The sequence below is a fragment of the Drosophila montana genome, unplaced genomic scaffold, assembly GCF_035044405.1.
Source record: "Drosophila montana isolate Dmon_TW-CO22-7 unplaced genomic scaffold, ASM3504440v1 contig_1624_1, whole genome shotgun sequence".
In the NCBI taxonomy this organism is placed as follows: domain Eukaryota; kingdom Metazoa; phylum Arthropoda; class Insecta; order Diptera; family Drosophilidae; genus Drosophila; species Drosophila montana.
The window spans coordinates 403,160-423,861 of NW_026996559.1; the positions used below are offsets into that span (position 1 = coordinate 403,160).

The following is a 20,702-nucleotide window of genomic DNA, read 5'->3' on the forward strand; positions in this document are numbered from 1 at the left end:
TACTTTAATCTGGTTAAATATTTTGTTTCAGCGCGTTTAATTCTAAACGATTCATCGATTAATTTTCAAATGTTATCGGAAATGATAGATCTCAAACTGCCCCAAGTTGGTAGCTCTGTAAGCTTTCAATCCAAATCCGCTTTGGCGCCTAAATCACAGAGCATGCGTACCAACAACGGTTGCGTCTTCTTCTTTCATCGTTTTATCATCTTCATGGTTGGGGCTTGCGGTTAGCCAACTTCTTGGCCATCCGATTCCACACAGTGCATTTCGTTGGCGCTTGCGGCTTATTTGATTTGCACACTTGGTAGCGTGCGTTTGTGCCGGAGTATTGCCGCCGCCCCTGTGGATACGTTAGCTGTTTTTTTTTCTGATTGTTGTTGTGTGTTACTCTTGCATTTTCGTGTGAAGCGCGTGCATGCGTAGCTGCCGTTAGTTAAATATTTTAAATTTGCGGTTTTCTGCAGCACTAATAGAAAATTTTGTAATTGACGCAATATTGTGTAAGCATTTGAACTCACATTAATCTTTAATTTTTTTTTGTTCTGTGTTTCTGTGCGGTGAAGGTAAATCTTGCAATTTGTAAGCATAAGAAATATTTCAATTACCAAAGTGATATTCTAAATAAAAGAATGAAATAAGTGAATAAGAAAAAAGCTTAGAAGCTTAGAGGCTGAGAGGCTTAAAGATACATAAATGTAAACAAAAGGATGTGCATAGAGCCTTTTGTTTTTTCACTTGTTTTGGTCAAGGTAAAACGAATGTCTCTGCGGGTTTTTGGCTGTGCCCTTTCAATAAAATGTTTTTACTTTCGAACTTGAACGGCTAATTGTGGTGATTACAATAACAGCAACAACATAATATGGCTAATATAGTGACCGTCTTCGGCTGCAAGACGATAGCAAAGCAAATAAATAAACAAATAAACAAACAAACAAACAAAAAAGCAACAATAAAGCGACGCCAACAACTATACAGCTCAAATCAAATAGGATTACGCAAAGTTGCAAACGCATTATGTTGATGTTGATTTTGAGCTTTAGTTTGCTTTTATTTGCCTTTATCATATTTATTTTGTTACTGCTGCTGCTGCAATATCTGGCTTATTTGATTTGACTGACAAATGCAAACTTGACCCGCTTTTGCCCTCTTTGATATTTCATTGGAACACAAATGTGTGGCAGCCAGTGGCCAGTTGCACATCTCCCGTCTTAGCTGCCACACGGTGACCAGCGGCGAATTGGCCTTAATTTGCTTTGCCTTTGTAACATATAAATTTTCATTTCAGTTGCTTAGGCCTGGGCGGCTGGCCAAAGACGTCGCTCATTTTGCAGACGCGACCAGATTCTCAAGACCAGACCAATTAAGACCAACTTCGCCGTCGTCGTCGTCGCCGTCGCACCGCCCCCGAAGAGCTTGGCAGAAAAACAACCACAAGAAGTGGCAGCAACAGGTGTTGGCAACGGCAACGCGACCAAGTGGCATCATTTGCGGTTGCAGTTGGCAGTTGCCCGCGTCGGGCGCAACGGGAAATTGGAAAATCGGAAACATGTTCTTGCGGCGTCGCGGCAAGTCGCATAGTCGCCTGCCACTGCCACTTTCCGCTCTTATCGGCCTGATGCATCGGCAAGTGCAGCGGCAGCAGCAGCAGCAGCAGCAATTTGTGTGTCATGCTGGTTGGGCAACCAGAACGGCAATCGCGCTGGGCGTGTTTCTAGCAGCCGCATCTGCAACAGCTTTGGGCACACCTGGTGTCGCCGCTGCCGCCGCTCCAGCTACCGGGTCCATGCAAATCCAGACGATGCAGGTGAACTGCACGCGTGAGTTGCTGGACATGCAGCTCACATTGAGTCGCACATTTCGCGGCCTGCTCTATGCCAAGGACTTTCCACTGGAGTGCCGGGCACGCGGCCAGGATGCCACGCAGATAGCGCTGCGTGTGCCCACCTCTGGCTGTGGTGTCCGCGCCGAGCCGCTGCCCGATGGCGGCATGGAGTACACAGTGCGCATTATGCTGCAAATGGAACAGAAACTGCGCCAGAGTACCGACATTCTGCGCACTGTGCGCTGCCAGCTGCCTGCCAAGGCCATGGGCATGCCCTTGCCGCTGCACGGACGAGATCGGTATGTGGAAATGCGGGCATTAAAAATAGCCAAATGAAACTCCAAATTGTCCTCTTGTCTCTTGCAGAATTGCACGAATGCGTGCTTTAGCCGTTGTCGCGTCTGCAGCTTCGCAAACCCATCATATGGATACGCCGCGTGTACGCATTTGGCTGGAGCTGGGCGGCCCCAATGGTTCCGGTTCTGTGGAAGTGGGCGTGGCAACCACTTTAACTGTGCGCGCCATAGTGCCCGGAACGATCGGTGTGCGCGTAGTGGACTGTGCCGCACTCGACGGCTTGGGTGAGTCGACGCAGCAGCTGCTCGACGCCCGCGGCTGTCCCATAGACGAGCAGGTGAGTCAATCGAATTCAACGATTTTTGCATAACTTGCGAACGATTCTGCGAGTCGACGCAGGCCAGAAAAATAATTAATTAATCATAATTTGAATGTGTTTAGTGGTAAATCTTTGTTGCTTATCGATTGATTGGCAAACTTTCATTTTTACCAACACTGCGAAAGTGAGCTATGCAATTTTTTCTGTGTGCAATTTTTGATTCGGCTGGCAACGCCAGTCCTGTGAGCAGCAGTGTTAGTGTTGTTGTTGTTGTTGTTGTCGCGGTGTTGTGCAATTGGTGCGCATCATTAAATATAACGGTTATTACAACACTCAGTCAGCACTGACGTCAGCAGCAAGTCAAAACTGAAAACGGTTAGACGTAATTACGCGCGCATCGTTAGAACAGTTTGCGTTTGCGTTTGGGTTTGCGTTTGGGTTTGCGCCTGCCCAGCCAAGCAGCTTAGTGGCCATTAAAAGCAACTGCTTCTGCTTCTGCTTCTGCCTCTGTCTCTGCTACTGCGCCTCTGCCCACCAGCAGCACCAGCAACCGTTCTTCAGTTCTTCTTGAGTAAATTAGGAGGTCACAACAATTAGCCAACAGTGGAATACATAGATATGTATATTTAGCGTTTAACATTTTGACATGGCTGCCCGCAAAGGCAATAGCAATAGCAATGCCAAGCTAAAAGCATTTGCATTTGGTCGTCGGCGCCGTCGCAGCTTTGTGCACATGTCATGACAGAAAATGGGTCAAACAAATCTTCTGCTGCTGTTGGCCATTGTGAGGTGCTGGCAAGAAAAATCACACGGCTTAATTTTTATTTTTATTTTAACGGACACGGGCAAAGCCAACAAAACATTTGCATTTTATGTTTGTTTTATTGTTCGTCACAATGCTAACCCATCAGCCCATCAGTTCCCCGTCCCCGTCCACCGTCTACCGTTCCACGTCCCATATCACCCATCACCCGCCAACCACGCTGTGGCGCTGTCTTCCGTTTCAGCACATTTTCGTTTTCTTTCACGTTTAGTTTTATTGTGTTTGCAAATAATTTATGCACCCGCTGCTAGCTTGGATTATTTATTTGGCTCAGAAATGGCTTCTAGGTCAGAGAGCTTTGCTTTGAAAAGTGAAACATTCTGCGGCTGCAGAACAGTTTCTGATCAGAATGTGACCTACAAAAGGCTACACAGCACGAATGCACCTGACCCAAAACCCCCAAAACGGAGGCCAGGCCTGGCCAGGCAAATAAAGATAGACAAATAAGCCGAGGTAAAACATTTTCGATCCGATCGTTGAAGGAGCTCATTGCCATGCCCCTATTTGGGAGCAGGCTCAATACCTTGTCTGATATGGGCATGACAATATATTCCAAGCTTCAAATCTATAACTTTAATGGTGCCAAAACACACATACTTCTAGACAGAAGGAAGTATCTCCTAGCCTACAAAATATATATATTCTTGATCAGGACGACGACGATTCTGACTCGAACTCGCAATGCTTGAGACTGAGACCTGAAATATGTGATTTATATTCTTCTATAAAAAAAGCAATACGAGTTAATTATTTGCTTCGGTAACTTCTGCTATTTTCAAAATATCACTGGAATCATTTTTGAGATGAGTTTTTCTAAACTCGAAAGTTAAATTTTATATGTAGTCAGGCATGTCCAGCATTAGAGCACATTTACTTGTTTATTATGTTTATCTTAGAAGGAGACATCTGTGATCTAATATATTTATATATTCTTGATCAGCATCAACAGCCGATTTGATATAAACATGTCTGTCTGTCTGTTTCTATGCAAACATGTTTCAGTTTTAAATCTATCGTCTTGAAGCCTTGCATAAGTCCGTCTTTCTGTTGCAGGCAAAGCATATTTATGTCGGAACCGCCCGGATCGGACCACTATATAATTTAGCTGCCATACGAATGATCTGTCGAAAAGTCTTGTAAGAAAGACTGTCTAGTTTATCAAGACTTCTTGACGAAACTCGGGATCTATTTGTTAGCTATGCTCAGTATATAGATATATACATATCTACATTTATATTTATATATATATATGTCTAATGTACATTAGACTACTATATGATATATCTCTAAAGAAATCAGCTGAAAATCAGCTAGTTTTTGTCTGTGTTTCACCAAACTCAGCGATTCGAGTCTAACTATACTCCTTACATATCTGTAACCCTGTAAGCGAAAGTTCTACAAGAGTATTTAAGAAAGACATTTTTTTGTTGTCAGGTTCTTTGGTTGGCTATTTCAATTGGTTTATTAATCAGGAGGTTTGTTTCGCTTCTGATGGCAGTTTATTGATATTTTTCCTTAGGTTTCAATTCGAATTTCATCAATAAATAGGGTTGAGTGTTGCCTTGTTCCTAATAGAGTAGATATAGTTTATTTTATTGATATTATTTAATCTTTTCGATGACCTTGCACCGGAGTTTTTTATTAAGAAAATCCATGCACTTGCCGGGGATTCGAGCCCGGAACGTCGTTGTCCAGTTACCCAAACGACCGGGTCCTTGTCTTCTGAGAACTGCGTCACAGCTCAATTATTTGTAATAAAAATTTCAAACGTAAGACAACATATATATTGCTTATATGGCTATATAAAGAAAAACCTAGGTCAGTTTTCGATTTTGTGAAATCAGTCAGCTGTCCTACAGCCTAATGGATACGTCTTTGAACTTATTTGAACTTCCGTTGCAAATTGTGTATTGCTGGTGTTTATTGTTGTAATTGTTTCAAGTTTCTCACAAACACATTCATGCAGCGCACGTAGCAACACACGTGCTCTCGAGGTATGTAAATTGAAACCAGGTAGCGGCTGCTACAACTGGTGGCATGTAGCAAGTACAAGTGGCAGACAGCAACAATGGCAAGACGTAAATCACATGAGGCTGTAATTTCATACTCATCCATATATATGGCTAATATACGCTTATATGTCTATGCGCCAGTGTTGTTAACTTAAAAAATTAGCTTTTATTCAGTGTTTGAAATAGCTAAAAGCAGCTGAATTAATTTGAGGGAGAAAAAAAGCCAAAGAGCTGCTTTTTTGCGCTGTTTCCCTTAAAGCAGGTTAGGAAGCTTCGCTGGCTGGGCAATTTTTTATAGAAATAATTTTGAATAATCAAATACATTAAATTGCCCAATGACGATAAACATCGTTGCTATTGAGATGCTATATGAACTAATATTCAAGCGGTAAAATAGGTCCAATTATCTTGGCTACCTAGTATTTATCAGAATAGCTAAATCAGTTTTAAAATAGCCAGAATTTCAACAGTTTTCTGCTGACGACCTAGCCAAATGTAGCTTAAAAGAAATAGCTCAGTTGGCAACTCTGCTTGGCACTCACAGAGTTCAAAGCTGAGCAGCATTGTTGTTGTTGTTGTTGTTGTTGTTACTGTCCGTGAACTTGGCTTATGGCTTTTGTTACCGTTGCTCGCAACGGAAGTGGCCAAATAATGCACGTGTGAGTAGAGTGTGGGGTGGCACTGCCACAGCCACTTCTACTGCTACTGCCACAGCCACTGAAGTGTTTTCTGTCGTCAGCAACAATTGTATAACCGGCAATAAACAGTGCCCACATTCAACAAGGGTCAACAGAAACTGGTTCACTTTGCGGACAGTTACACTCTGTACTTTATTAAGCCACTTGCTTATCTAATGCTAGGAGGAACTTTCAATTTCGGCAACGGCTTGAATATAGTATATAAACATTCTAAAAGCCCTAAGGCATACTTGAAACATTTGAATAATTTATGAAAACTGTGATCGATTATTAAAATGATTTTCACTAGCAAGAAGAGTAGCCCCACACATTGGTGTGTAGCCGACTGTGCAATACTCTGTTCACTGTACAATTACCGATTAAAGCAGTCGAATAGAGTTTTCATGCTGTCTTGCTGGTCACTCAAAAGCTCTAACCAAAATGCAGGCTTTCAACTGTGACTTTAGGAGGGGATGAGGGTGGATGTGGCCGCAATATTTTCGGTTCGATATTTAGAGAAACTCATTAGTCATTACTCATTAGTCGTCTAGCTGCCAACTTTGGTAATTATGGCTCTAAACGAAAACACGTACATGTAATGTTTGGACAAAACGTCTTAAAAAAACAGAAGTTTTTTCTTCGACCGATTTTCCAATAGGGAAATATGCTATAGTAGTTCGATGTTGATAAGATTTGTTAAGAGCATAGATATCACATAAAAGCAGAGCTTGGCTCAGACAAAAAATATGTATTTTTTAACAAGATTTTAATTTTGTTGCCGCATGATTTCTATGCAACAAAAAGACGGACCTATGCAAAGTTTCATGACGATAGCTTTGACAATGAGAGACTAGGTTGCATAGAAAATGACAGCCGGATATGGCTATATTGACTCGAAGGTTGATTACGAACTACGCGCTACGCACGGGTATTCAAAATAGGTGTCGATTATGATAATGTCATGTCTGCACTTGGTCAAATACAAGGATAACACAAACGCATTGGGGAAAAATAATAATTGACTTATTTCATAGAAACTGTTGCATAATATTGGGAACAGAATATCCAGAATATAGATAAAATGAGAGAAATCACATATCATAGAATATGAAAAATTAGTGTGACTTTATTTTTAGTATTTAACTAAACCTCTAGATCAATATTATTTGTAAAATAAAATAAACAGGTTTTTTTTTATATATAATACTTTTTGTTTTTTCAAATCATAGATACTATATGTATAAAAAGAATTTTATTTAAATTCTCTGTCTGCAAATATTGTACTTAAAATTCATAATTGCTTTTTAATGCACTTAATTTGTTTGCCACCAATAATAAAACTCGAAGAGTTTCTCTCTCGCAGTGCGATCAAAATTTGTCGATGTCATCCGAAGGTAACAATTAAACACGAATACTTAATTGAAAACATTTACAGGTAATGCCGGCGTTGCATACGAGGTTCAAGCCCGCCGAGGAGGGCTGGTCCAAGCAGCACGAGGAAGATCTGGTCGAGCGGACGTTTATGGCAACATTTCCCGCCTTCAAGTTTCCTGATCGCGAGCGCCTGCACGTCAGCTGTGGCGTGCAGCTCTGCAAAGGGAAGTGTCCAAATGTGAGTAGTGTATATATACAGATATGCATGTGTACATACATATATAATACATAGATATATGCATGTGTATGTATGCTTATGCAAAATTAGCTAAGTAACAGACAAGGCCTGGAATGCATATTAATTAATTGCAATGAAAACGAAAGTGTTTTTGCTGTTGCTTGCGTCTTGTTCGTTTCTTTGTTTGTTTGTTTGTTTCTGGGTGCAACGGAGCGTATACAATTTTGCGTGCTTGTGTGTTTGTGTGTGTGAGTGAGTGGAAGGCGCCGCTAATTAATGTGGTTATTGCACCAAAATGCACTGAACTGCAGCCCGCACTTGCAACGCAGCAGGAACAGCAGCATAAGTTGCCCAATATATGTGTATATTATAGTACTTAGATTTCGCTCGGCTTGTGGCTGTGTCAACTAACCAAATCATTAACTTGGTCGCATGCAGCTCAATTGTCGCCTCGCCGAGCAGCAACTGCAGCTGAACGCCGACCAGCACCTGGCGCGCATCGAAGTGTTCAACTCATTGGCCGTGACCGCGCCACAGATCGAAGTGGATCGTCTGCGCTACGATCGGCGCTATAATATGAGTGGTAAGTAGAGTTTGGATGACCTGTGCATCCAGCTGTCGATACCGATTTAACATACATATTTGCTTGGTTGCAGTGGAGGATTATGTGCCGAATGTGCGTCCGCTGGTGGGCGAGGGCACGCTGTGTCTGTCCATCTCAAAGCTGGCAATATCATTCTGCATACTGGGCTCAATCTTCCTGGTTGCTGTGATTGTGGCCATCTTTTCGCTGATACGCACACGTCGACGCCAGCAGGGGCGTTGTGCTGGGTTGGGCTTGGCTGGTGCTGGCACCGCTACCAGCACGTCGAATAGCAGCAGTCGCCTGCACCGAGCCGAAATCTGTACATCCATGTTCTCGTCCAGCAGCGAGTCTGCGCAATCTGCGCCACGTTTTGGCGGCAAGTTTTTGATGCCCTTGCCTTACTATCCAACTACTTTGCCCTATGGCCGTGTCTATTAAGTTTGGAAGTTTGGAATTCATTTGTAACTTTTGTTTCCATTTTGGGCATGTTTTGGTACAACAATTTCTATAGACTGATGTGGCTTCAATCTCAAACATGAAATTCGTTTAACGAATACTCAACGAAAATACCAAAATAAGTTATAACTGCACCATATGATTAGTTGAAAGCGTCTTGAAAGCATTTTACTTCTCGTCGCTAAAATGCGTTTTGATGCGCTTTCATTGTATTAATTTAGTAGTATTAATTTCAAGCACATTCTTTTTTTTTTTTTTGGCTTAGTATACTTAACAGTGCAATTGTAATAAAATTTAAATTTACAAACTATCGAGTCTTTTGGCGGCTGTTATTTAAATTTCGATTGTTTGATATAGATTTGGACAGGTTGGCAGCCTCACGAGCAAACTAGTGCTATTCCGAAATATAGCGATAGCGATAACGATAACATTCAACGGCCAGCTGAACACGAGCACGTTGTGTTGTGCGGTTCTGTGCACTTTGAAAGATTGTTTTTTGTTTAAAGGCCATTTGACGCATAAATCAAGATGACGAAGACACCGCCAAAGGGGCGTAAAAAGCCCCCAACTCGCTACTTTGATGCCGGGGCAGTAAAATCCGAAGACGGCGAAGCAAAACCAGCCAAACTAAAACGCAAGCATCAACAGAAGTTTACAGGTGACTTTCTTAAGATGCAGTCGCATGACAAAAACAAAAAAGTACAGAGCAAAAAGCGGCCAGCGGCTACTGAACATCCCAAAAAGCAAAAGATTCCGCAGGAAGTTTTAGACAAGTATTCACGTGGCGATGCCGTAGACTCGCGGGGTGTCAAAACGCGCCACTTCAAAGAGAAGCAGCAGCGCAAGGAGATCTATTTGGAGTATGCCACAGAACAGGCAGCGCGCACAGAGCTGCTGCTACAAGAGACGGCCGGCCAGCTGGAAGCTGATGAGGAGGAGACTACTGCTAGCTACCGTCAAGAGGAGATTGCGGCCAATGTTGATCTGCAATCGGCGGCCAAACACTTCACACTCAAGCTCGACTTTGGGCCGTACACCATGCGCTATACAAAGAATGGAAGGCACTTGCTGCTGGGCGGGCGACGCGGTCATGTGGCTGCCTTTGACTGGGTGACCAAGAAGCTGCACTGCGAATTCAATGTGATGGAGAGCGTATCTGATGTGCAGTGGCTGCACGTGCCCACCATGTACGCGGTAGCCCAAAAGGAATGGGTCTATTTCTATGACAAAAAGGGCACTGAACTGCACTGCGTTAAGCGGCTATCGCGTGTCAATCGCTTGGACTTTCTGCCCTATCATTTTTTGCTAGCCGCTGGCAACAGTGCAGGATATGCATCTTGGCTTGATGTCTCAATTGGCGAGCTAGTCGGCAATTTCAACACAGGCCTTGGCGACATACGCCACATGCGTCATAATCCGAGCAACGGCGTGCTTTGCATCGGAGGCGGCAAGGGTGTTGTCTCCATGTGGTCACCCAAAGTTCGAGAACCGTTGGCCAAGCTGCTCTGCCATTCCACTGCGATGACAGCGCTCACGGTCGATCCCAAGGGCGTGCATCTGGTCACCGCTGGCTTGGACCGAATGGTAAAAGTATGGGATCTTCGCAATCTAAACGATACGCCGTTGGCGATCTTCCGCCTCCGTCTGCCTGCTAACGAGGTGGAAGTATCGCAGCGCGGCATGTTAGCGCTCTCGCAGGGCACGTATTTGGAGACCTACACGGATGTGCTTCATGGCGGTGGCACTGCCAATAGCAATAAGCTGCCCTATCTGCGCCAGCGTTGTGATGCCTTTGTGCATGGCATGCGCTTCTGTCCATATGAGGATGTCCTAGGGGTTTCCACGGCAAACGGTTTTCAGTCGCTGTTGGTGCCGGGCTCCGGTGAGCCCAACTACGATGCGCTCGAGGATAATCCATACGAGACGAGTAAACAGCGTCGTGAGCACGAGGTGCACGCTCTGCTGGAGAAGATACCACCCGAGCTGATTACACTAGATCCGAATGAAATAACTGGAGTGGATGCGCCCACCCTACAGGAGAAGGTCGATGCCAAGCGGCAGCTCTTCCACCTGAAACCGCCGCGCATCAACATGAAAACGCGCCACAAAATGAAGGGACGTGGCGGCAGCGCTAAGGCGGCACGCAACAAGCAAATAGTTAAGGATCTGCAGCGCAAGGTGCGTAAAATTAAGAATTTCCCTTTCCAGATCATAAATACAATTATTTTCTCTACAGGAGTTTATTTCGGAGGTGCGCAAGGCCAAGCAGGGCATTATCGCCACCCACAAGCATAGTGATGACGGCGACAATGTGCAGCAGGCGTCAATTGGGAAGGCCAAAACGCCAAAACCCGTGCGCTCCGTCTTGGATCGGTTCAAGCCCAAGCCCCAGAAAAAACAGAAGCTCACAAATTGAATATCCGATAGTAGTTGCTTTTATATAATAAATTGTAAAGTTATAATTTCTAAATAACAATATTCACATACTAGGACACTTTTAACTACATAAAGGAAAATAGTTAGTTGAAAGTTGTTCTCAACAAAAACTTATTTAAGAATCGATTTGAGCAGATGTTTACAAAAGAAACATGGAAAGTAGACATTGAGACGTACTTTTTCTAAATTTATAGATCGTATTGTCGAGTGAAATAATTAAGAGCAGATTATTTTTAACACTATTCCTAATGTGACCAAGATTGCTCTAGAGAATATACTGAATCTCGAGCGGAGCTATCTTTGCAAACGTAACTTTAAAAGGCCTTTGTTACTCGAGCTATGTATGAATATTTGGTACGATTGGGGCGCTATATTATACAGCTATCATAGTAACAATTGGACAACAATTTAATTTTTAATCAAATGAATGATAGTCTAATGTATTTCATTAATATGGATTTTTATATTGAATATTTATATTTTTAATGCTTTGTCAACATTCTATGGACTTTCGAGTTTTATATCAAACAATAGCTGGAAACCCCCCAAAATTAAGCCATAATTTTACAATAGGGCATTTGATCTTTGTCAACCGGCAGATAACTTAAAAAAAAAAAATAACGCTAGATTGGCCCAAAACTATAAAGTATGTAAAAAGCGTTTGTGAAGTATATTTAGGAAAACAGCCTGACTGTATACACTGTATAGAAAATGCAGTCGAACTAGATCTTTCGATATCAAGTCATTTAGAACAGTTTACAGCATGGTCTGCGACTAGGGTAAACAGCTGGTTGGCTCTAGCCTCTTACAATTTAAAAGTTTACTTAGAGTTGGCTTTTAGCAGCATCTGACATGCTTCAGTCGTAGCTGAGAATGCATTTGAGGTAGTTGGTCACGCGCTCGGATGCGTTCTTTTCCATTTCCTTGAGAATTGCCTGCAATTTGGCAAGATCGCCAAAATGGCGGGCATAGTAAAATAAGTTCAATATGCGCTTTTGGTTCTCGAAACGGCTCTCCTCCGTGCTGAAGTCGCCTGTCACCAGGAGCTGCTCAATGTTCGCGAGCACCTCGGACGCACTATCCATGAGCGCCGTCATAAAGACGACGTTCTGTTGGCGGCAGAGAGTTGACATGGCTGTCAAAGTAACATCGGCCACACTGGGCTTGAGCAACAGCTGGGGCAGATAGCCTAGAAACTTCGTAAACTGATACTTGCCGCCGTAGCCCTTGTAAAGTTCATTGCGCTGCACAATCAGGCACAGCAGATTGAGCACCTTTGTAGCAACGCCCTCGCGTGTCGTATACTGCTGCCCCACGTACGCGTCAATGCAGTTCTGCATCACAGTGCCCATATGATGGGCCTGAAGCTGCAGTAGTGCCGCACCATTATCCAGCAAGAGGGCGCGCAATGCGGCCACCAGACACAGCTGCTCATCTGTTGTCAATGTGCGCACCTGACGCAAGCATTGGCTTACATAGTGCAGCAGGGGACCGTAGTCGTCCGCCTGTTCGCTATCAGGACGCGGCCAGAAATAGCAAAGGAGCTGCACCAGGCTCAGGTTCTGTGCAATGCACAGTTCCCCGCCAGCAGCTGGTGACTTCATCTTTTTGCCTTTCTTGTGGTTCTGGCTGACCGTCATGGGCGTTTGCTGGTAGGGATAATTGCTTTCCTTAAGGAATATGCGCACAAAGTTGCCTGCATATGTCTGCCGCATCCAGTCGCTCAGTTCGTGCGTGCTTTCCTGCTGCGTGCTCTCGTACTGGCGCACAAGTTGCCACAGCTGTGTCATGATGTTCAGCAGCACGTGCAAACTGGCTGCGGCATCAGCATTGAGCAGCTGGGTCTGCTGCTGCTGTTGTGGTCGCACCTCCATCCAGTTGTCGTGCAATAGTGGCATAAGCTGCTCCACATAGCTCATAAGCTGCTCGTCCTCGGCTTTGCGTGCTTTTTCTCCTAGAATCGTGTGCAAATCCCGCCTGTCGATTAACGGCGGACGCACCACATTGTAATACTGTGGCGTCGCGGCATCATATTGGACGAAACGTGTTGGTGGCCGGGCATTGTTGTCGCTCTTGCTTTGCTGCAGTAGCGTGCTGAGAATTTGCTGCAGGCGCAGCAGCACCTTGGTCCGCCACTTGATCGTCGTCAGCTGTCCCTGACCCTGGCCTATGCGCACAGTGAGCAGGCGATTAGTGTGCTGGGTATCGTGGCGCTGCCGTGATATCATGTCAATAAAGTTGCTGATAATGGTGCTGGCACTGCGTTCGGCCAGCAGGCGGGATGGCACGCGCTGCAGCAGCACGTCCAACAAGAGCAGCGAGTCCTCCTGTATAGTTGGCTGCACATGCGTCATGGCACAGCGCAAATAGGCAGCAATGATGTGAAAGAATGGCGCAACGGCGTCAACGGGCAAAGCCTCGAGTAGCACATCTAGTGTTTTATAGGATTCGCTTCGCACATCGCGCTCCATGTCCAATGCGCCGGCGGCAATTCCCTGCAGCAGCTCATTAAGATGGCCGATAAGATGACTGGCTTGACCGGCTTTGACGGCGTCGCGTACGTTGCGCAGTGCATCCGTGCGAAACTTGAGGTTGTGATGCTTTAGTCGGGATAGAGCCTCTTTCAAATTCAATTGGCGTTGGCCGTTATTTGTTGGTAGGTAGGACTCCTTCAGCTGTTCGCGTATTTCAATTTTGCGCACCTTAAAGTCTGTCTTGGTCACATTAAGACCCTTGGGTAGCTTGGCACCTTTCAATTTCACTTTGGCCTTTTCGGCACGTATATTCTTTTTGTGATGTCCACCCATTTTATGAGAAGATTAAATTTACAATTTGAATTAAAACATGTGCTGCAGCCGACACGGTTGTTCGAATACAAAATAAGAAATAGTCGACATATCGATATTTTCCAGAGTTACAGTGATCAAAAGTGCTTCCATTTTTGCAATGCTGCCAACTCACTGCATTTTTGGCCACCTCTGTATGATGAACGCGCGTAATTTAAATGATTGCGTTTGAATGCTGCTTAGCTCAGTAATCTGGCGAACTGGTCCTTGGCGCCGTAGCGCTTGTACAGTTTATGGCGAAGAGCAATTAGGTACAGCAATTTGGACGCATCCACGTACGCCTCAACACAGTTTTGTCCCATAGCGGTCATTTGATGTGCCAGCATCTGCAGCAATGCCGCACGAATATCCATTAACAGGATGTGTAAATGTGCACTTTGCGCGCGTAATTAAAATGGATGTACACTTAATAGGAAAGTTTGACTTAATCTGATTTAAGTTGTACTGTTAATTGAAAGGCGTGTCCTTTATGACTCTGAAAGGTGATGCCAATTATTTAATGTATTGTTGTCCAGCACATCCTGTGTGCTCGCTAATTGTTTGCGCTTTACGGCCTTTTTATCAATCAATTAATCAGGGTGTGTTTTATAGTCTGTTTTTCTATTAGCTTAAAGCGCTACCAAATATAAGTCGCTTATTTAATTACCGCTGGCGACCGTTTCAAGGTCAACTGGTCGGTCGGACGCTTGGTTATCTTCTCAGAATGCTGAGCGGGTTCAAAGTGTGTGCATTAGCAATTGCAAGGCATGTGGTAGCAAGTAGTAGCAAGTATCGCCCACAGCTTGCCAGCAAATCGCATTCCGGGCATAAATTAATATCAGTTGGTTGTGCAATGAGCTTGCATTTCTTGTTAGCGTTAAGTTAAGCACATTAAAAGTGCAAAAAGGTAACGTGAAGAGACAGCTGTTCTCACTTACCGCAGGTGATGACACATTAGGCTTTTGGCGAATTTAGATCGATGCATATTTCATATAAATACAACCGATTTTCAATATTTAAGCAGCATATAATTGAGCCTGCCAACTTAGTGTTAAATAATGAACCCCCTTGGTCAGGGCTGCCAGGCAGCTGGACGCGTTCACACAGGCGCAACGCAACCATTACAGCCTACTTGGGGCTGTACCAAGGGCGTCACAATGAAAGTTTAAATTTTTGATGGTTCCACACGCGCCTGTGTTTGCGGCAATAAAAGAGATAACGCCAACCGACACGTCAGACAGCAGAGTTGCACAGATTCACGCTCCCGACTGTAACAACAATGTTTAAACCAAAACAACGGCCAGCAACAAAAACAAATTACACAGTTGCGTCGTAATTGATGGCAACTCTGTTCACCTCGTTTTGGCGCGCTCTCCAGTCGGTTTGCTCGTGGCCGACCGACCGCCTGCCAGCGTCAATTCGCCGCTTCAGTTGTAATCGAAGTTTGAACCTGCGCGGTCGTGCTCTTTTTACGCCTGGCTGCGCCGTTTGCCGCTGCCAAAAGCGTTCAATTCGTAAAGTTTGTTGTAACTGGCAAAGCCAAAAATTTATAAGACGCTTTTTTTTATCGTTATTGTTGCGTGTGTCGAATTTTTTTTTTTCGTTTGTTTCATACATTTTTTTGCGTGAGATTTATTTGTTTCGCTTAATGGTTGTTGATATTGTTGATACTTAAACATAAATATGCCTGCAGAGTTTGTTGTTGTTTTGACGGCAGCAGCAATGTAGCAGCCCAACAATAACAAATTGCCAAATTATTTTGTAATTCATAAACAACAACAACAGCAACAGCAACAACAAAGTGTGCACAAAGTGCGCCGAGCAGCAGCATCACCAAACGTCAGAGGCAACAACAATAAGACAATAAGAGCAACAACTAGTAGCGTCGGCACATGCATGCAACAGCTGCAGCTATAACAACAACAACAAAAACAACAACAGCAACAACACAGAGCCAACCCAGAAGCTTTTGAGCCGGCGCTGACAACACGCCGTCTGCGTCGGCGTTCCAAGCTTTTGCCTAAACATCAAGAGGCCGCCGCTGCTCACATTTATATATACATACATAAATTATCTCAGCGCAATTGGCTTTTACCGTGCTAGCAGGTAAGCTGTGAGCTTTGCTTTGCTTCATTATTACGAATGTGCAGCATCATTATCATCATAATCGTTATTATGTTCATGATTTTCGCAGTTGGCGCTAAATGCATTTAGCCAGTGTTCAAAAGTTAAATTATGCATATTCATATACACATAATTATATATGTATGTACATCTATGTACGTATTGCATTTCCCGCTGGGATTTTTCGTTGGAAAACGCTGCAGAAAATGCTGCTGATGCATTGAATCTCATAAACTCTGTTGCAATGAAAGCAAGAGCTTGGTCCAGAAGAGGGACGGAGGGGCACAGACTTTTGTGTGGCAACATTCAACGAATCCCAAAAACTATATGTGTATATATTCTTGTGGCCGTGGCACCTAGTGTCTGGGCTATTGCGCAAAGTCATGCTTTTTGTGGCGTTTTATCTTGAATAATCTGTGTCGTTAACTTTGTGTGTGGCAGCCGCAAATGCTGCAGGCAAGTTTATCTATAATAGTACCTGATTATTTCGTTTTAAACTTGACCCCCGGAACAGAAAAAGAATAGCTTCTATGATTCATACTCGATTTGCGTGATTGACATCTCGAGAGCTCAGAACCCTGCTCTTCGATCTCTAAACCATTTACATGTCTCGGGAAATAACAATCGCGCTACCAGATTTGCATATCTTTAAGCTCACAGCTGAAGGCTACGAATGAGTCAGCTTCGATTTGTGGACACAGCTGCGACTCGATTACGCTGTCCTCTTCAACTCTGTGAATTATAAGTTTGTCAAGAAATGTGCTCGACCCCATTAACTATATATATTTATGTATATATTCTCGATCAGTATCACTAGCCCAATGTCCATTATGGACATATCCATCTGACAGTCTGTCTGTTTCTAAGCAAACTGTTCTCCTTATTTTAAAGGTTAATTTGCTGTGGAGAGTAGAGAGAGACCATAGGAACGATTAGTTCTCAAATGAAAAACTCAAGATGTCTTATGTCTGATGTCAAGACGTCGTGTTTATCAGATTCTGTATAATCCCAAAATATTATCAAAATCTGTGTGCACAACTTTTATTGTTTTGTCATATAATGACCAAATTCAGCTTCACTATTTTCCTAACATGTCTGCAAAACGTGTCAAATCGTACTAAGTACAATATCATATGACTCCCATAGGAACAATCGCTTAGAAACAATATTTTCGTATAAAATCACCTCCGAGCCATATGTCGTTTAGCGGTATTTCAATTTCTGCGTGCCATTCCGCACTGTTCATATTTGTTATGCTCTGAACCCATTGAAAACGGGCAAAGGGGTATAATGTTTTTATGTAAATTTGTTTAGCAGGCACAGGAAATTAATCTCGACCCCATAAAGTTTATATGTTCTTGATCAGAACTACGAGCTGAGTTGATCTAGTCTTCCCCTTTTATGTGAAAACATCGATCTAAGAAACTAAAAAAGGTAGAGACTTGAAGTTGAAAATATAGATTTTTTTGTTAGTATTCTTTCCAAAATATCAATAAGAATCAGATTGGGACCAAGTTTATTAAGCATTACTTGAATATTTTAAGATTTGAATACACCGAAAAGTATGTCTATTGCCCTGAAAATTTGTTAAAGATCGGACAATAAGCACCGACACTATCCAAGGATATATTCACCATATTAAGCTGTATAGCTACTATAGGGAATCTCCTAGTCTGGCACTCTTGACTAAATCACTCTATTGTTTTCTCCTCTATTATCTATGCATATATTTTTCATCCCGAAACTCCTTTTTAGATTTCCTGGTATTTAAGCTTGAAATGTGAAAAATAATAATAACAAATTTTATGTTATGCCTCACATTCTTTTCGCTCATTTGATGGAAGCTGCGACAGTCGAAGCCACGTGTTTCATGCCTGTTTCTATCTATCTTTTTGCCTTGGGACGATTTTCGTTTTATTTTTATTCACTGTTTCGGTTTTGGGTTTTGTGGCCGCTGTTTTTATCAGCGATTTTGGCACATCGAGAGACGGAAGAAGAAGAAGAAGACGGAGCAGTAAACGCTGAGATAAAGAGACCAATGCTGAGAGCCAGAGCCAGAGCCAGAGCCAGAGCCACAGCCGGAGTCATGTTCCAGTTTCCGCCTGACTCCAAATGATGTCATGTGTCTTGGGGCACTGCAAACGAATTTCGCTCGCACCGAAGAAAATCTGACGAATAAAACAAAAATAATAACAACAAATAATAGTGCTCTAGTCGGGATTGCCTGACTACAAGGTACCCTACACCGTGTGCCGAGCAACCTTTACAAATTTTCTAGCTTCCTTGAAAATCGGAGTTGTTTATATCCAGTGTTTGTAGGGCATTAATGCGGCACCCAAGCGTCTGTATATAGCGAAACGTAGGGGTCTACATCTTTAAATTTGTTTATCCAATTTGGGGTAAAAGCTATCGATATTATGAATGTAAGTCTCTCATTTTTGTAGTTTCTCAGATCGGCGCGTTCACAAAGCTATGTAGACAGACAGGCATTAGTCCTGATCAAGAAATTATTTACTTAATATTGTCTGGGATACTTTCTTCTGCCTGTAACCTACATTTTCACCGAAACATGATACCCTTTCCTAAACATTTTCTATGTTATAAAAACATAATATAAAAATATAATAAATAAAGTATCGTGCCAAGTCTTTGCTGGCACTTCCTGTGCTTTTTAATTATTTTTTCTTTATTTTTGCAATATTTTTATCAGTTAACCTATGACTTTAAATAACTATTATACTGCTCCCCAGAGACTTAGCTAATTAAAGTTTAGTAATTATTTTATGTGCTCGCTCACGTTAATACAATACATATACATATATGTATGCCTGTAAACATATTAACAAACTGTTTGTTGTCGACAAACGTTTCCGTAACGCAGATAAAAACGCGATAGCCAACCAGACAATCCATTCTACATTGCATCCATCTATCTAGTATCTAGTATACAAAGGCATATACATATGCATACATATGTATATGTATATCTGTACATTCAGTTATCTCGGCCAGTTAGTCAGATAAGTATACGCTCAATTATAGATGCTTAATAGATTAACTTACTTAATGTTGTTTAAATCTATTCAGTCTACATTTTATTTCTGACAGTTACTATTATACCATACTCCCATTAAAATCGATAAATATCGATATCAAATCTGCCTTATTAATGCTGAGCTCGGCGATAATTAGAGCGCGTGACACCAATTTCGGTAAAACGGATTCTGTATATCACACAAAGAGAATACGTTATTTTTCCTTCCCAGCTACGCTTTGCTTCGTTTTCGGGTGCTTGTGAGTGTAACTGTGTTTTGCTCATGCATATGGCAAATCTCCAAATCGGGTATGTTGCTTGAATTCGTATTTACAGGTATGCGTTACCCAGCTTTACCCTTCTTGAATTTGCCGAAAGGGTCAGCTAGGCACAAGTTTTAGTTTTTTTTTTAAATTGGTTTTCCACTCATTCTTTAACCCTTGGACTAGATTCTCCAAAATCGTCGAAACAACAATTGATGATTTGTTTATGTAGAGCATTTGAAGTGATTTTTCCCCAAGTTATTTTAGAACAAGCTAGTTGATGGGATGCAATAAGAATAATACGTAAGATGCCGCCGAAATATCCTGAGTACTCCTGTTGCCACTAGAACAGCAAGTATATTTGTGGCTTGATCTTTGTAGCAGATTCCATAAGGTCAGGTTCATGACTAAGGCTCCAAAAATATCTGTCGTGGAAATATAAGTTAGACATATTTTAATAGATATGCCTAGCTTGGAGTTTCTAGCTTAAATAGCAAGAAATAAATAATACTGAAATTGTGTAAAATGAATATAAAAAAATAATTATGAGAATAGAATATTTATATTATTAAATATGTAATATAATGAATGTATTAATTATTCCTTAATAGTTGTGCTTTCAATAGAAAATATTTACTTTAAACATCTTGCTATGGCTTATATGACGTTTTATATAGGATACATTTTGAACTTTTTCTTTTACCATCCGATCGACAAAAAACCCATTTTTAAAATTTGTTCTGCAAATGTATTTGATATGAATTTCAGCAAAAAAAATTGGGCCGAGCAAAGCCGGTAAATACCAAACCGCCAGCTCAATAACCAGGCTTAAAATAATTGCGTATACATCAGTGGAGCGTACGATAAGTCAGTGATCCGAGAAATAAAAAGAAAATATCATTTTGAAGTGCAATTTAGTTATTTCTAAAATGTAACCAACATAAAATATTATTTCTTACGGCCCAATCTCAACTATTTCACCCACAAAAAGGCGAACCACAATTGTTCATCAGCTGAGCCCTAAAGAGAACTGGTTTTAGCTAATGCACAATGTGTATGACTCAACACAGCTCTTAACTTGATGCTACTTTCGCTGAATCAGTGTAACAAGTTCTAGAAGTCTTAACAATATTGGCCGCGGGCTTGTCGGAGCTATCAGTCGCCCGATGGGGCGACTGTAATGCTCCCTCCCCTGAGTGCACCTTTTGGGAAATGCTTTATTGGGTAGCTTTGGGGCTTTTTGCTTGATTGTTATGAAATGATCCGGGTTTAAATATGTCATCCAATTGTGCAGCTTTACTAATGCGCAAGTCTATGCCTCTTTAACTAATTGTTGTTAGATTTCGGGAGGAATAGGTTTGAGGTATTCAAAGAGTGAATAAATCCTAATCTGTGTATACTTATCGAATAGAG

General features: G+C 42.4%; 4 protein-coding genes across 5 annotated transcripts in view; 3 read left to right on the forward strand and 1 right to left on the reverse strand.

The window, feature by feature from the left end:
- Nucleotides 1-155: 155 nt before the first annotated feature.
- On the forward strand, nt 156-8,859 carry cyr (cypher). Its single transcript, XM_064699692.1, has 6 exons — nt 156-503; nt 1,289-2,124; nt 2,192-2,459; nt 7,389-7,565; nt 8,004-8,148; nt 8,222-8,859. The coding sequence occupies exons 2-6, from the start codon at nt 1,550-1,552 to the stop codon at nt 8,587-8,589; spliced, it is 1,533 nt and encodes a 510-aa protein (XP_064555762.1). The 5' UTR covers nt 156-503; nt 1,289-1,549; the 3' UTR covers nt 8,590-8,859.
- A 170-nt stretch (nt 8,860-9,029) lies between these two features.
- LOC135440699 (WD repeat-containing protein 46) lies at nt 9,030-11,104 on the forward strand. Its single transcript, XM_064700016.1, has 2 exons — nt 9,030-10,785; nt 10,844-11,104. Exons 1-2 carry the CDS (start codon nt 9,136-9,138, stop codon nt 11,021-11,023), a joined length of 1,830 nt encoding a protein of 609 aa, XP_064556086.1. The 5' UTR covers nt 9,030-9,135; the 3' UTR covers nt 11,024-11,104.
- LOC135440698 (testis-expressed protein 10) lies at nt 11,025-13,922 on the reverse strand. Its single transcript, XM_064700015.1, has one exon. It carries the CDS (start codon nt 13,848-13,850, stop codon nt 11,901-11,903), a length of 1,950 nt encoding a protein of 649 aa, XP_064556085.1. The 5' UTR covers nt 13,851-13,922; the 3' UTR covers nt 11,025-11,900.
- A 1,575-nt stretch (nt 13,923-15,497) lies between these two features.
- Nucleotides 15,498-20,702, forward strand: part of ATP8B (ATPase phospholipid transporting 8B) — a 65,451-nt gene continuing 60,246 nt past the window's right edge. The window contains exon 1 of one of the 2 annotated variants that reach the window (XM_064700013.1): nt 15,498-15,974. The gene's annotated coding sequence lies outside the window, so the exon portion shown is untranslated. The remainder of the gene's footprint in view (nt 15,975-20,702) is intronic. The other variant, XM_064700014.1, reaches the window with a different exon arrangement.